Genomic DNA, 16,743 nt, shown 5'->3' on the forward strand with positions numbered 1-16,743 from the left:
GGGCTTTCCTCCTCATGGGAGAACTTTCCCTTGGCATTGAGGAGACCAGGATACTTAACAGCGGAGAAGGGATTACTTGTTTCCGGTCATCTGCTCGGGAAGGTAATGCAAAGCCCAAAAAACGCTGCTCTTGTGTAAACAGAAGCGTTCTTGAAACAACTCATCCTGTATTCATTTCAGTGAAAGGACTTGAGCATGCTGCTAGGCTAATTCTCCAAAAAAGGATCCACTACCCATAGATACCAACCAAGTCAGCTCAGCAATTGGTCCATAAGTGACACTGGGGGGTTGCACTTTCACTGAAGTCTGCTTCAGGTTGAAATTGTTGTAAAGTTATGTTCTAGGAAAGAGTAATCAAGGAAATAGAGACCAGTTATTCTGCTGAACTTTTATTCTGACTGATGCAACACACATTTGTTACACAGACAAGCTAGTTCTTAAGGCAAACAATGATCTCAAAATAGTTTTTCAATACACTACTGTTTCCATAAAATCTTTGTCAGAAGTACAACATATTAAAACCAGTCTTGGAAATACTACTGTAATGAAATTTAAATACATCACATAGAAGGTATCTTTAAAGATATGTAACAAAAATACACCTTCCCACTCAAACAAATAAATGGGAAATAAAAACTTTTATTTATGCTAAAGATCTTTGAATTCATTTTTGAAAGTGCGTTCTTCCAGCCATGTCATGTTATGTCAGTCATGGCCGGCAAATAGTGCTTAAACTCCTTTTCTGTAAACAACTTAAGATATTCTTTCCCGTTTTCTGGTATTTAAAGTATCTTCTTCATATGACTGCACCCAAAGACAGACAGAATTGCCTTTTTCTCTGTATTTAAAAATGTGTCCTATTTTACTATGAAAAGTCATGAAGGAAGGCAATTATTTTAAGCAAACTAAAGCAGAATCATCCCCAACACTCAGGAGTAACAACCCCGTGTCCATTCAATCTAGAACAGAACAGTGATCCACTTATGCAGCTGACTAAGGCAATGACACGTTTTAGCTGTTCTTTCGTTACCACGTGTTTCATTGTTTGCGTACAGGAAAAACTAGAATTTTCCTATTGCCACCCTATAAAGAGCTGATAAAAAAGGACTACTGATTCACTCTTTCTCCCAGACCTTCTCCTTCCTAGCTATCCCAGTTGGGACCATGGAGTGAGCTGCATCCTATTTAAGTGCTGCTATTCAGAAACTTCTTCACAAAGACTGAATCACTGTAATTATTAAGGTCATCCTGACATACTTTACAAGCGACCAGCTTGTTTATTTGGTTTAAAAAGCTAATGTACATAAATTGAACAATACTAATCCTTTGGACAGAACAGGCTTTTTACATTCCAAAATAATTAAAAAAAAAAAAAAAAGTACAAATCATGCAAGGCACTTTTTCAAAGAGAATGAGTAAAATTTTTATTTTATAATACACATTTCACTGTGTTTCCCAAAGTGCGCATCAGTAAATGAGCTAAAGGCTAGCAGTACTGTCCACATGCAGGCAGGGGCGGTTAGGCTCACCGCCTGCCCACACACGGTGCAGCAGCAGCGGCTCCCCAGGGTGCATAGCTCCCAGCGCAGCTCCCACCATCTCAAAGGCACGGCCAGCCAGATTCCTCCTCGCTGCTGGGGTGCAAATGCTGCAGGCTGCACGTGGCACTTCTGGTTTTTGCTGTAGAAACCAGCCTTGCCCTTTGTTGCATCAGCATTTTAAGATCAGAATGACATGCTGTGTTCAGATGGAGGAGAATTAGAGTGCACGCTGAGGCGGAGTGCCGAAACGCTCCAGCAGCTGATGAGACTGGCCCAGGTACATGGAGCGACTGAGTCGCAGCAGCCTGGCACCCCGCCGGGACACCAGCAGCGTAGCCTACCTGTCGCTGATAACGGCAGGCTTCACTCACTGCTTCCTCACTCAGAAGATTCGTAACTGAAAAAGCAATTTATTTTATATTGCCATTAAACTGAAGTGGATGATGAGTATTTATAAAATAAAGGCAGTAGCTTACAAAATGTCAAAGTGCCTCACTGTGGTTTTAGGCTGGTTCTTAAATTAAGAAAAAGCATTAGCTTTTAGGTCACAGTAAACCCCAAGATATAATTAGACCTATACAGACAGTGGATTCTGCTGCCAAATTATTTTTCTTTTAACTGTTATGAAGATAAGCAATTAGATAACTCAGGAGCAGAACAGGAAAAGTGAGTAGCCATCTCTTTTGAGTAGTTACTTTTATAAAAAAAGGAAGAGAAGTAAAAATATAGGTTCTATGCAAGAAATTCCTAGCAGTTGCAGGATTATATTTGCCTTTAAGGTCCCTGAATTTGATATTATATGGCATATAATATATGGTATAAAACTACACAGTATATTGTATTTTATTGTATTTGCATCTAATTTACCCAAAAGGCCATGAAATGGGAGATGTTTGAGGCTATAAAAGGGTAAAGGAAATGGGAAGAAAAATGTAGTTCTTATATAAAAACAAACTTTTGATATGATACACATGGATTAGAAATCATTTTTTAATCAAACCTGAAAGTTACCTGGCAGAAAGGTAATGACTCCTGACTAAAGGACATACTGCTACCCAGCTCTTCCAGTCTATTTTATTTTTAAAATTCCCCAGGCGGCCATACCTCTCAAATTCATCTTTTGGGGGGAGATAAGAAAGAGATCTGTTGCTCTCAGGAAGTATTTTGGCCACTTTGTAGGGTATTTTAGTAATGAAGAAGTTTTGAGTGGCATCCCCATTACTTAAGAATCATTCATTGTTCATTTTATTCCTGGGCATATGCATTTCCAAATAAAACTACCCATATGAAAATAGTATTTTTCGCTTTGCAAGCCTTTGCCAATAATTTACAGGAGGAAGAGCATTTACTGTCTCTTACAACCTCTTTATCACTCTCTCCATCTGCTCAAAGTAGTTTTATAGTGTGCTTTGCTAACAGCAGTTCCTGTTATGCCTGAGTATTTCACAGGCTGCTATTGAAAAAAAAATCATAGATTTCTTACTTGTACTCTTTGTCCTAATGCTACATCCAACTCAGCAGATGAGCTTACTTTAGTACTCACACAAAATGAGCATTTATCAGGGCAAGTCCATGTGTCATAAGACTCATAGTACTTTCACCTCTTGAAAGAACAATACCATCATTGCTTCAGCACAGCCTTTTCAGTTTTAAGCCATTGAAATCCAGAGGAAATCTCCTAATTTTGTCTTCCTTTAATTATTGTATTTTTGACCCTTTCTACCCCCCCCACCTCTTAGCATTAAGATTATATATAGGAGTAGGTCTCTTTAGTAATTTAACTGTTGAAACTATGTTCCAAGTGTCTCCTGATACGAAAAATCACTTCTTCTCCCTTAATGCAAGAAAAATCCTTCCAAAATATATTTTAGGCACACAAAAAGTAATGTTCTGCAGCTCAGTTATGAATTGCAATGACAACAGAATTTAGCAACAAAACCAATTTCTTTGTCTATGCTTGAGAATTTTTGGCACATAGGCTATATAATTATTTGGCACTCTAAGTCCACTCGGTAATACCATTTTCAGCTATTATGCAGACATTAACATGCTATAGATACCCCATTTCACAGTAAGATTTAAAACTTGTCGGCAAAAATAGTTTTCATGCAAATTGATCAATATTCCTTCATGCTGGTGTCCGTCTGATTTCCTCTGATAATGTGATTGATCTCTCTTTCCATTCGTTGTTAGAGCACTTGGAGACAGCACTGGCTGCTTGGCAGAACTTCTGGAGGAGAATCTTTCGCAGTAGCAGGTAAACCCATGGATCCAGTATCTGATTTAGTGAGGCCAAGCGCACAGCTGTCAAGAAGAAATTGCATTCTTTCTGCAGTTCTGAGCTTTGGGCTGCACTGGAGAATCCTTTGCAGTGTTCAAAAGATGTGTGGCTGAAGATCATTTTCAACATCGTTATCTAAGAAAAGTTAGGAGAAAAAATGATATATTTTAAGAGACCACATCTGTATCACTATATGCACATATCCCAGAAAACAAAATTCTGTTGCAGGTTTTTTTCCTCCCTCATCCAAGTCAAACCAATATCACAGCATGTAAGTAAAGAACACAATGACTGTGATTGAGAGAGCGGCTCGGTCTCTGCGTGTAAAATGAGAGTGATAAAAATGCTACCTTCCAGCTATCAGTCAGATTGATTTATGGATCTCATGCTAAAATGAGAAAGAACATGCTGCTTCCTTGATTGAGACATAACAGAAAGTTGTGTACTAAATCCCAGTGATTCAAGATGGACTTGCTAGAATGGGAAATTACTGACCTTGCAAAATTGACTTGAAGGTACTCGTTTTACCATTAGCATAATTGTTATGAACAGCTGGATAACTCATAGTAAGTAGAGCTGTTCAAAATTATGTTATGAACAGTAAGTGTCAGAAAAAATAATTTCAAATATAAAAATATCTTCCTTTATTTTCTAAAAGCTAAGATATTTTATTCAATGACTTTCTAAATTTTAATCTTTGATTTTAAGGTGGACTATTCCATTTATGAACTGAGGTTAATAAAAGGTTAATAAAAGTGTTCTGGGCTAGGGTTGAGAACACATTTTAAGTCAACATAAAAATGTATTTCTGTCTTTTTGCTTTGTCAAAAGCTGCAGGCTGCATTTTGTGTTAATCTGACCTGTATTTCCTCCCATTTTTTCCCCTCAGTTCAGCTCCCTCAGTGACTACAGTAACATATTCAGGCATTCGTTTCCCACAACATCCAAGTTGTCTTGACTGAGAGGTGGTAGTTACACTGTAAAATCATAACCACATAAAAATGTTTCACACAAGTACCACTGTCTGTAATTGATATCACCCATACTTCACGACGGAGCTTAGCGAGCTCTGGCCTGGGAGCCAAGGGCCACGTGCAGGTTGATTAGGGGGACTGACTGCAAGCAGAGGCGGCAGCATCTTCACATGCAGTGCTAGTTAGGCAGCACCGAGCAATAGGAGTTATGCCATGGGTAAGTATTACATGGCTGGCACACATCAGAGCATAAAAAGTGCTCAGCTTTTCTTTATAGATGGCTAGGCCAAACATGCTGCAATAGAGTCAGAAATTTATGCAATTTATTCAGAAAAGCCAGAGAACGGGCAGCATTGAGTAATACTTTCACCCCCAAATCTAAGATAATTTTATCACTTGCATTTCAAAGTGCCAGCTGCTATATTCCAGCACCAGCAGACGGAGATGTCAGTGATTTTATTTTTCTTCTTAAAAATATCATGAAGATGTCAGACAATATTTGTGCTGTTGGTATGCTTTATGAAGAGAGGAAGGCAACAGGGAGGATCAATTTTTCTCATGGATTGCTACAAGGCTTACACTCTTTAAAGGACTTAGCAACTGAAGACTGCACTATAATGATACAATCAGCTAAAACAGCAGTACTTCATACTTCATCACTAACTTAAGATATAAACTCGCTTTACGAGTATCAGTGAAATGAACTTCACATAATTGGGATACCTTTATTCTCATGTTACAGCCTAGAAAAGCAAGACACCAGCAAGGGCTGAACTGATTTGCTACAGATTGCACCGAACACCTGCAACAGAAGGAAAACTCAGCTCGGGATGTAGTGCTCCAGCCGCAAGATGACTGTCTATTAGCAGCTGTTTATTCAGGTAAAAATAGTGAGCAGTCTTTTTTTGTCTTTTAAAGCTAGAGAGATAGTTCTGGGTGTCATAAGACTTTCATATACTAATATATAACTACAGGAAATATCAATCACATTTTGAAAGATATCAAAGATATATTTACTTTTCCATGGTGTAGTTGGTGTCTGCTGTCTAAAGTTTCCCCCTGAGCTTTCTGTATTAACTGCAGCTGTTTTTAAATATAATACCATTTTAAGGGCATTTAGTTGCTTCTCTACAGATAAAGCTACTCTAGATTTTATATTGCAAAGTGTTTTCCCAGGAGCTTATAAATGTCTTCTGAGCAGACATTTGGTGTGGAACTTACTGCCAAGGGATGTGTCTGTCAGCTGGGCACTGAGGAAATACCTGTGCTCTCACACCTGGCTGTGACGCACACCGAAGCTCTTGGATGCTTTAAAGCAGGGTGGGAAGGGAAAAAGACAGAGCTGATGTGAGAACAGGGCCTCCCTTATTACTTATGTCAGCTAAGCTCAGAGCTGGCCTTGTTGCTAGCTACTTAGTTCAAACCATAAACTAAACAACAGTAACGTGAACTGACTTAGACACGTGGGAAGCCAGGAGTAGAGCCTATGTGCTATTCTCTGTACTCCTAGGCCAGTGCTATTGAATGCTGAGTTTTCCTGCATGAGTCCTTCTTCTGCTTGCAAATCTTTTCTGAGCATAACTTGAATGCCTTGACTGGTTGAAGTGACTGTCTCGAAATCCTGCAGAATTGGGATGCAGTATGTCCACAAACTTTGGTGTGTCCGCAGTGTATATGTATCAAGGACACGGTGTAGCCTATGCACAATAGCTTTGACGTACAATTTGATTTACTGTGTTTGCAAAGGTCAGTGGTACCGTATGCTAAATAGACGGGCAGCCAGTCCTGAAAATACAAGGAACAGCCTGAGAGACTACATTCATAATTCATTATTCAAAGCCCTTCAGCCTTTCAAAAAAATCAGCACAAGCTGTATCAGCCGCAGTACAAGCCAAGTGATCCTAGGCAAGGTCTTCTCACAGAATGCCAGCTTCAGAGGGCAGTATCATCCTCCAGTGCCATTTTTGGATTGATGCTGTGTCTGGAAACAGGGACAGTTAAAGGAACAGTCATGAGGAAGAGCAACCACGGAGCAGAGGCTATAGGGGAGGATTTTTTCCATTCAAAGGATCTTCTGTGTGCCAGATCAATAACCATATGTTGACCCTGAGAAAGACTTGCAGGGCAACTTGAACAGTAAAGTAGAATTTTTGTTTGTTTGTTTCTTTAAATAGGAGCAATTGAGGATTCCATCTGCTATATTTAATTTAAAATAAAGATCAAAAGAATTAACCATTGGTAGAGTTTCAAAAAAATACAGGATAGACACAGAGCCAAACTGCATCAAACAGCTTGTTGTGCACCAGACCTATGCAACCGCATGATTCAAACCACTTCCTCTTCCTCTGCCCTTTCCAGATATTTAATGAAGATAATGTCATAGTCGCAGCTTAGCCTGTATGTGTCTGTAACATCTGCACTCTGTGCCCATCCACATTCTAGCATCACCCCCATCCTGACTGGGATGTAAGGCATTGCCATACTATAAATAGTAGCACTATTATGTAAATATGCCTATGCCCATGTTACAGCAAACGGAAACCAAACAATATTTGTCCTTCCACATATTTGGATTACTTTCTTCCAGATCAGCTCCCCTAGCCCTTATTTTTGTGAACTCTGCAATAGCTCTGGTTTGGCCAGCTCTGGTTTGGCAACCCTTGTTGTCTTGTTCTTTTGTTAGTGGATCCATGGAACTGCAAAAAATATTACACCAATAAAATACATTTCTCAAGCAGCCAACTGCTGCTTATTTTTGACTTTATTACCTAATAGTCCTCTACTGGAATATTTGTCAGACCATCAATTGCTCTACTGGAAATTTTATTTCAGTTTGATATTCTTAGAGGTTGTTTATCATAGCCTGTATTGGTCTTCTAAATTAATTAAAGAAAAATTATAAAAGGCCCAGAGTCGCAACATCAGGTGGAATAAAGTCAATGGAATTACACTATTTATGCTAATAAGAAATTTGATCATCAGATCCATCTGTTTACACTGCTGCTCATCTCCCTTTTGTCCTAATCTGGTGCTTTAAAAATTCCTTCATGTGTAGAGAAGAGAGCTGTAGAAGGAACAGAGCATTCTCCTGATGAAATACAAATAGTGGCAGTGACTGTTGTTGGTGAGTGAACCGTGCAGAAGCCATGATGGAGAGGATATGATTTTTCCTTGTAAAAACTAACAATATCCTATCTACCACCTTATTTGAAAATAAAAATCATAACTTTGTCTCACTAAAATTTTAGCACTCACTTCCACAAACTCTGCTGGAACTGAGGCAGAATAAAAGCCTTCAGTTTGAGTGAGCCAAGTGTTACTACAGATGCAGACAACTCCAGCTTCCCAGAACGGACAAGGAGTTTCTTTTTAAGTAGAGCTACTGCCTGTAGTGGGCAAAGCCAAGACAAGTCCAGCCAACTAGACCCGCTCAGGGGCGTTTGGCATCCGCATTAGCCAAACCCCCTCAATATGGCTTGACTGGTAGTGAACTGGAAAGGATCTCATTTCTGTGGCACCTGACTACCTTTATTAGCAACCTTCTCTTTGCAGTAGGGCTGTTCACTGCCTCCTGGGTGCATGGACCACAGATGTAACAGAAATGATATTTCCTGATAACAGGAGCTTCTTAGAGTCTGTTCTGCATCACCTCCATGCTGCTCCCTGCCCCGCACATCTGGCAGAACTGCACGCAGTTCCATCTCATCTTCCCGTCCCACAGGACATTCGCCTGCAGAGCAGCCTCAAGCAAACCACTTCTCTGCCTCCATGAAACATATAATAGCGAAATCATTTGCAATTGTGGGAGAACTACTGGAGAAGGATGAGGATTTTCATACAAAGAACACGTTTACAGGAGATGATAATGCAGGGATGTAGGACAAGTCCCAGTCAAGTCAAATGGGCTTCCAAGGAGAACAAATATGCAGTCTGATTTTTTACCACTTGGTTGTGATCTAATGTGGAAAAACACAGTCCAGCAAAATCCAGGCTTTCCCTGTCAGCATGGCCAAAATGAAATGATCAATATACCAGGGCAATTTTAGCAATCTGAAACAGGTGGCCTGAGACGGAAGTGAAGCATTAGTGGGAGAAGAGTTACTGATTCATAGAAAAGATGTGATCTGTTTTCCTTGCTGTTCAGTGGTAGCATTATCTTTTTTGCTTTAAATAAATGTGCTTCCCATAACTATATTTTGTACATCTAAAAATATTACAAAATACTGTATTTTTAATAAAAATACCTGTATAGAAGAATGTAGTTGATTTCCATCTAATAGGAGGGTTAAGGAGGTCTTTTAATAGGAAAAGCAGCAGAATACATGAGCATTTCTGCTTTAAATACCCTTGAGACTATCTGCTTTAAATACCTTTGAGACTATCCTGTGAGTGAATGGATTTTGTAGTCTGGAGCTACTAAAAGAATTATTATGAGAATTGCAGTCTGTGCTGCACCTGTGTTTCTGTGCAAACAAGGAATAGCTTGCTCTCTTTAACCTCAGACATTCAATCTGCTGTTGGTTTGTTTCAATGACTATGTTCAGTACTTATATACCAAAATAAAAGATTAATGCAAACTGGAAACCACTTATGATAAAGAAATGCAACTTAGTTAAGTGGAACGTTTTTCCAGGTTCTCTCTGCTGAATGCAAGTAAGACCTTGACTGCACCAAAAAAAGGAGAGCTGATACTTGCATTACAGATACGGCACCTCTCTTCTACCAAATACAGCACAAACCAAGAAAAAGAGGGTCACTTCTTTGAAGCATTTAGAGTGCAGCCTAGTTTTCTATTATCAGAAGTTTCACTTTTCTGTTAACTCACATTTGATTTTGTCACTTCCCTCAATACATGAAGCCTAAAAAACACTATTTGTGTAAAGAGGCATTGTTTACCTAACTGTAACAGTTGTCAAGACTCCATCAGTGCTCAGGTACAAAATTCGGACTTCTTTCTGTTTTTCTTTTTAAGTAAAAAATCTCCTCTGAAAATCCCTGGATTCTTACTTAAACTGGATGTCTTCAGCTGCTAAATGATGCTCTGAAGTGTTGCTGTTGCACGGTGAAGCAAATTGTTCACAGATGCACTCTGAACTACCTTACGTTAACCAGCCGGGCAGCAGTCACACACCTGAGTGCGAAGGGCTGCCAGCCAGGACATGTTCAACTGCCCCTGCAATTGCCTGGGGCACCTCAGGCGCCGGCAGCGGCAGCGAGGCCAGGGCTGGCCTCCCACTCGCCTGTCCGCTCTGAGTGTCAGGGGATCTCTGCTGGCCTTTGCCAGCTCCCTGAATATATTCTGATGGTACCAATGTTTCTTAAAGCAGACCCTGCTTTAACTCATGCCTGCTCCGCAGCGGCCTCCCCTTCACTGCCCACAGATCCACTCAGTGAGATGGGGCCAGACTACATTGATTTGGCTTGTGACTTTTGAAACTGCAAAATCACTGGAAGGAAAAAACACTGAGAGGACTCACTGCACCGTCACTGATTTTTCTGAGTTTTCAGGTTTGGAAAGAAGAAGAAAGAGCACCTGGTGTTAGACGTTTTTGCTCAGTGCTACGAGGCTGCTTAAACCCAACCCGTGCAACAGCCTCAGCTGCCTCTGCTGCAAAGGACACAGCAGCACCTGCTTCTAAACAGAAAACACAAAAACAATGGCCGAGAGGCAGATATACTTCCTTGACTGAATCCTAGCAATTGTCATCTATTTTTTCATCTATTTAATTATGGACAAGCATGGAGCAGTAACTTTTGTGAAAGTTAAAAATGTAACTGTTTCCCTTTGGGACTTAGCTGTGCACATCAGCAGCACAGCAGGACTCTGAATAACTCCTACGGAGACGTGGCACAATAATGGAAAAGGTTAGCCAAGACACCTAGGACTGACGGCAGAATTAATGCAGTGAGACGCTGAAAGAGTGGTAGGACAGTCTTTGGGGTTAAGTTATGAGAAATAACTTCCTTGGGGGTTTTAGGAGTAGAATATTGTTCTTTGCTCTCAAGTTCTCTGAATTTGCAGTGTGGTTTCAAGGTTAATTTTGTTACAAGCTACTAACTGTCTCTGTAAAGTTAATTTAGGGCCGCTGATAGATTTTTTTAATTTGTTTTCTGTTTTGGGGAGCTGATGAAATTCACAAGGATAACATTACTAAACTAATTTGTTTTATATTTTTACCTCACACACACAAATATTAGCTCTGTCAGCTATTCCTCTTACTATCGCTCCACTAACAAGAACTCGAGCTCTCTGTACATAGGAAGAAAAAAATCCTTCTCAGACCATGAAGTAGCTGTCACATAACTTCATAATCATTATAGCTATCTACACCTCTTTCCTGCTAAAGGACCCCAAGGACAGAAAGTCCAAAAATCACACTGTCCTCTGACAGCAGAATAAGCTGCCCTTTTTACCTGGTGTACAGGACTCCTAGATGTGCCCTCATCCCATATGGCAGAGGCAGACTGGGATTCATACTTCTGTGAGCCTAAATCATGAGGAGGGATTTATCTCAGTTTGACCAAGGCGGGGGGAGGGGGAACGACATAGAAGTGAGGAAGCACAAAGCAGAGGAGAGATACGCAAGGGTTCTTTAAAAAAACAAAACACTGCCCTAAATAAGATATAGTGAACAATCTTATGAAAACCAGAAGCTACTTGCAAAGCCACAAGTCACAGTTTTTTCTCATAAAGCATTAAAGTAGGGTTTTGCCACAAAGTGGGAATAAATAAAAAGTATTAAATAACTCTTTCCCATTAGCACAGGGCTTCATCTCAATAATGTCTGGATAAACTTCTTCACAGGCTCCCCCAGATGAGGAGCAAGGAGGTACTGGTTTCCCTTGTTCCACCATCTCCAGACCCTGTTTGCACTAGCAAGTATGTAAAATCTCCCTGTCGCGCCTCAGAGGGTGGCAGGAGCACAGACATGTCGTCCTGCCGCTGGAGCCCATTGCTGGCACCGCTCTTTCCACCTTCCCTGTAAACCTCTGTCGTTTGCCCATTGCTCGTGGCTCCTTGCCACAGGCACTGCCAACTTCAGTGTGTTTCCCCGAGACCCACAATCTCCTCACATTCTGCCTTTTCCCTCTTTACAAGACCCTTATTTTCCTGATCATCCCTCCTCCTTTTGCTCCCATTCCTCAGTCTTATTTTTCCAAGTATGCTGAACTTCTGCAGCTCTCATGAAGCTTTCCCAGTGTCTCCCCTACAGGTCTTCCCAGCCCGTCCCCCCCCAAGGCTTTCTCCCTCGAGTCACCGTCTCCCTGCTTCCTCTCCTACAAGGTCCTTCACGGTCACACTGTCCTGCCCGCTTTCCCAAGTCCCTGCACCTCCTGCTCCATCCCGCGCGCAGCCCCGTCTATCAGCTGGGGCCTCTCGGGTGGCTCTGCAGGAGGCCCCGGGGTGGCCGTTCCCGCAGCAAACAGAAAGGCACCTACCAGCAGCGGTGACCAGCACGTGGAGAGGACACACATGATGCCCAGGAGCTGGATCAGCGTCTCCATGGCAATCCGCCCCCACTGCTTGCTGGAGTGAGAGGCCGTGGCCTTGGTGCGGCAGCGAGACACCAGGGCCTCGATGGTCGCCAGGTTGCAGGCCACGGTGATGAAGAGGGAGGAGAGCCCCAGGAAAGCAAAGGTGGAGGCGAAGAAGATGCTGCCGGTGAACGTGTCGTCGCCGGTGCTGATGAAGCACCAGGTGCCGGGCCACTGCAGCGTGTAGTGCCCCAGGCCGGCCACGGGCAGCAGGGCGAAGACGACCACGACCAGCCAGATGCCCAGCAGCACCAGGCGCGTCACCCGCGTCTTCATGTGGCTGGCGTACCAGTGGGGCGCGCGGATGGCCAGGGCCCTCTCCACGGCCATGGCGCTAGCGATGAAGAGCGGGCAGAGCCCGAAGACCGTCATGCTGAAGCCGAAGAAGGTGCAGAGGTGGCCCGAGGGGTCCAGGGCGGCCCAGGCCCGGTTGGACAGGTAGACGGAGATGACGATGGGGCTGGTGAGCAGCTGCCCCGCCAGGTCGGTGAGGGCCAGGGAGCCGATGCAGAGCAGGAAGGAGCGCTTGCGCCGGTTCTGCTTGGTGCGGTAGCGGCGCGACACCAGCCCCATGGCCAGCGCGTTGCCCACCACGCCCGTGATCATCATGGTCAGCGGGAAGGCCACGGACACGGCGCCGCAGCCCTCCGCCGCCCGCCCCGTGCCGTTGCCCCGCGGGCGCAGCGCGCCGGGCTCCGTGCCGTTGGGGCCGGCCTGGCACGGCGGCCAGCGGCTCATGGTGCCGGGCTAGCGCCGGGCGGCGGCGGCGCTCCGCGACCCCATCCCATGGCTGCGCGGCGCGGCGCGGGCTGGCGGCCGGGGGCGGCGGTCGCTGCGCGGCGGGGCGGGGCGGGGCCGCGGCCGGGGCGGCGGCCGGGCGGAGCGCGGGGCCTCCCCGCCCCGCCCCGCCCCGCGGCACCTGCGCGCCCCCCGCCGCCGGCCCGCAGCGCACCGCACCGCGCCGCGGGAAGAGGCGGCTGTACGCGGCTGGCCGCAGCCCCTCCCGCACCGGGCTGGGCACGGCCACGGTTCGTGCGCGTTCGTGCGTTTGCTTCGGTCTGTGGCAGCAGCAGCCGGGCCGCGCCGCGGAGCCGCTGCCCAGGAGGAGCCCACCCGGGGTTCGGCTGCGCCCCGCGCGGCCGGAGCAGATTGTTGGTTTCCGCCTGCCCGGACCCGGCTGGCTGCGGGCAGTAGGGCACGACCGTGCCGCCGCATGGCTTTGCCGCCGTCCCTGCAGTCCTTCCCCTGCCTGTTTAACTCTCCCCGCAATCACGCGCTGCTTTGCAGCCGTCTGAGCTTTTACTTTGAAGCTCAACTGTTGCTGCTGTTGGGCTCTAGCACGGCCGCGGGTGCAGGAGGACGTTGCTGTCACCCGGCACCTCCTGGTGTTGCTGTTTGCTGTGGCCGGGAATCTCCACCCACGGTAGTTACTTTGGCCATCAGAATCTTCAGACACGTGGAACAACCTGAACCCCAAAATGAGCAGAAGGAGATTTGTACCAGAATAAGGAAAATGAGCCAGCTTTGTCCAAGTCGTGGGGGTCGAGCTTGGTTAACCAGGGAGTTTGGATGGGAACAGGAGGCAGCGTCACCTGCCTGGTCCCGCGAGCAGCTCTGGAGGTGGGTGATCCTTGGCAGAGGGGTCGCGGTGAGCAATACCGGGAGTGAAAACAGTGATTTCTGGACTGTTGGTGCCGACTGCTGCCTCCAGCACAGCTGGGAAAGACATCTGTGCACAGCTGGCCTGCCTCAGCACTCCTGGATGCTTGTGTGCCCCAGGTGGCAAAGAACGGGCCGTTCTCTTTCTCTTTTTTGTTTTCCTTTTCTGTGTGACATCCAAGACTCACCCACCCTTTAGCACAGATTTCTGTTCACGTTCAGCTCCATCATTTATCTGCTCTCAGACCATAATGTCCCGGCTTGATTAATTGGGGGGGGGGGGGGTGTGTGCCTCAAATGGTTAGTAGACAAAATACCTAACTAGCCAAAACAGCCACTGCTGTCAACTGTAATTGAAGCACATTTGGCTTTATGCCAGAATTTTTTATGTTCTCGTGTTCTTGGGAGTTTGGTGGGCTCTGGCGTTGCTGCCATCCCTGTATAGCTAACAACTTTAATTGTGCTTATGCTTTAATTAGGCTTAGCCAGCAGCCACAGCTCAAGGGGGTCCTTGATGGCAAATAGGGAGCAGCCAGAGCCCCACAGCAATCTCATTTTCAGCTGTAACACCCAGGTCAAGTCCAATACAAACATCACCTGCAGAATAATTCAGAAGTGGATGGTACTCTGGGCCTGATGCAGCTCTTGCCTTGTATCGCAATTGACTCTTTTCCTTCCTCAGGCGTATTCTTCACAGAATACGGTCAGCAGTTTCTGCTTCAGCTTTGTGGTGTTTTATGCCCAGGCGAAGGCAACACTCCCAGCAAGATGGCTAGAAACTTTCTGAGGTACAGACAGCAGTGCCAGCTGCTTCCCCTTAAAATGGCAAAATATAGCAAATCTGGATTTAGGGAGTCACCGTTGCTGGGGGTAGGTGACATTTCCGTAGCACATTAGCCATGAGCATGAGCATTTTTATGTGTAGAGGGTCTTGTCTTTGTCATTGGCCTCAAACCTGATTCATTTCAGATAGCTTTTTGGTGACCTGCAGTGGAGTTATTTCCCCTTCTCCCTGACCAAGATTTGGAATTGTCTAGGGGACAAGCAGGGCCCCCGCCTGCATCTTGAGCAGCATCAGGTGCTGCTGCCAGCGGCGCGCGAGTTCTCGGCTCACAGGCGCTTGTCAGCTCTCCCATAGTACAGCAATACCAACGTCTTTCAGTCATGCTCATCACCACCCCATTCCTGAAATACTCTACAGGACTTAATTCTAACTTATCCTGCAACTGTTGGTATACTACTGTCATGATAAACTTGCTGCCAAATTGAAAGACTATAAACGACTATACCCTGAATCACGATGTGACGCTACGCCATAATCATTCTTTTGTTACGCTAAGGTCTGAGAGATGCGTTGGCAAGTTTAATTTTAACAGTGATGGAGTCAGAACATAAAAATCCAAGAGACCATTTCCATCATCTCTTGTACACATGGACAGATAATGTTAAGAAGTTTGATTTTTTTTTTTTTTTCCCTCTCTAGCTGGACGAGAGCCTGTGCAGAGCTGGAAGAACTGAAGTAAATGGAGGATATATCCGTGGCTGTGAGAGCATGCCCTATAAATGCTGAGATTTCCCTAACCTCTGGTAGGAGAGCTGAAGTGATTCTATTAACCTTGTTAAAAGAGAACTGACGCTATTTTTTTAACACCTCCTTGCTTCACGCGACAATTATTTCTTTGTTTATGAGGAGGATTTTCTAATCTCGCTGTACGTAGTCAGCTACAGCTAGGGATTTAACTCATCTTGCACAAAGAGCAGAATCAATGCTTTTTTTGAAGCAATGGGTTAAAAGGGGCAATGAGTTAAAACAAACCCTGGTTTAAAACACTGCTCTGCGCTGGTTTTGCTTTGTATGATCAAATGGGCACAGGTTAATTCAGGAAATGGCAAAAGCCACATTTCTAATCAGAACTATGTTAAAATGTATGGCTTTACTTATAAACTATTGAGCAGTGGCTTCTTTGTTCATGCTGCACTTTCTAGGACACATCTAACAATCTGTCCTTAAACACAGGAATCTGAACTATATAGATTATTGTTACATGGTAGAAGGATGTCACTTGAAAAGTTCAGTGTTGGGACCATTATTAGCATAAAACCCAGATGTAAACTGCTTAAAGTAGAAAATCTGGAAAAGTGTGAGGAAAAATATCCCTTTCCCCTTCCATTCTCCACCCCCCCCCCCCTTTTAATTCTGACACGGAGTCTTTGATTTGGTATTTCTCTGGAGTCAGTATACAGCGTCTGCGTCCCCCTTCAGCGCCTGGGAAAGTTTTCAAGCCACATTTGATACTGTGCTTCGTACTTGTGCCCCTCAGTTTACAATGGGAATGTTCCCTGTTAGCTTAGTTGTGTGTTATTTCTGGATGGGGTCCATAACCAGTGTATGAGAAAGCATCAATTTATTAGTTCCAGGAACCACAATTTTCTTTTCCAAACTAAATATGAAGCACACTACTGATTTTTTAAACATGTATATAAGCAACCTCTTTTTCCAGTAAAACTACTACTCATTTTGGTAACAGGAGAACAGGTAAAGTTAGTAAACTGTGCAGGACTTTACTCCCCTTTAGTTTTTATTAGCACTAAAGGGATACAACAGAAACTCCAACCCCAATGAAGTTGAGATTAGCCTTCTCCCAGCTATGCCAGACTGAATATCTCCATCCCTTCCAATCTCAGATGCTATTAGCAGTTACAGGCTTGGCTAATACTGTGATAGGAAAAAAGTCAAAGCTAACATGTCCTG

General features: G+C 44.4%; 1 protein-coding gene and 1 long non-coding RNA gene across 4 annotated transcripts in view; one reads left to right on the forward strand and one right to left on the reverse strand.

The window, feature by feature from the left end:
* LOC112982247 (uncharacterized) overlaps positions 1–16,150 on the forward strand; it is a 38,106-nt gene extending 21,956 nt beyond the window's left edge. For 2 of the 3 annotated variants that reach the window (XR_010390303.1, XR_010390301.1), the window contains exons 5-7: positions 3,735–3,798; positions 5,539–5,677; positions 15,475–16,150. This is a non-coding gene — a long non-coding RNA (uncharacterized LOC112982247). Of the gene's footprint in view, positions 1–3,734; positions 3,799–5,538; positions 5,678–9,768; positions 11,687–15,474 lie in introns of those variants that run through there. The other variant, XR_010390302.1, reaches the window with a different exon arrangement.
* Positions 374–13,177, reverse strand: PTGER3 (prostaglandin E receptor 3). The gene is made up of 2 exons (XM_026098523.2): positions 12,237–13,177; positions 374–3,957 (listed from the first exon to the last, which is right to left on the reverse strand). Exons 1-2 carry the CDS (start codon positions 13,068–13,070, stop codon positions 3,670–3,672), a joined length of 1,122 nt encoding a protein of 373 aa, XP_025954308.2. The 5' UTR covers positions 13,071–13,177; the 3' UTR covers positions 374–3,669.
* Positions 16,151–16,743: the final 593 nt, after the last annotated feature.

This window comes from Dromaius novaehollandiae, chromosome 8 (genome assembly GCF_036370855.1).
Source record: "Dromaius novaehollandiae isolate bDroNov1 chromosome 8, bDroNov1.hap1, whole genome shotgun sequence".
NCBI lineage: Eukaryota > Metazoa > Chordata > Aves > Casuariiformes > Dromaiidae > Dromaius > Dromaius novaehollandiae.

Bases quoted from the DNA above. Each gene is read 5' to 3' on its own strand.
- PTGER3 (XM_026098523.2), bottom strand. From the start codon at position 13,070: ATGAGCCGCTGGCCGCCGTGCCAGGCCGGCCCCAACGGCACGGAGCCC. The intron at 3,958-12,236 runs GTAGGTGCCTTT...AACTTTTCTTAG, and splicing joins CGTGCTGGTCACCGCTGCTG to ATAACGATGTTGAAAATGAT.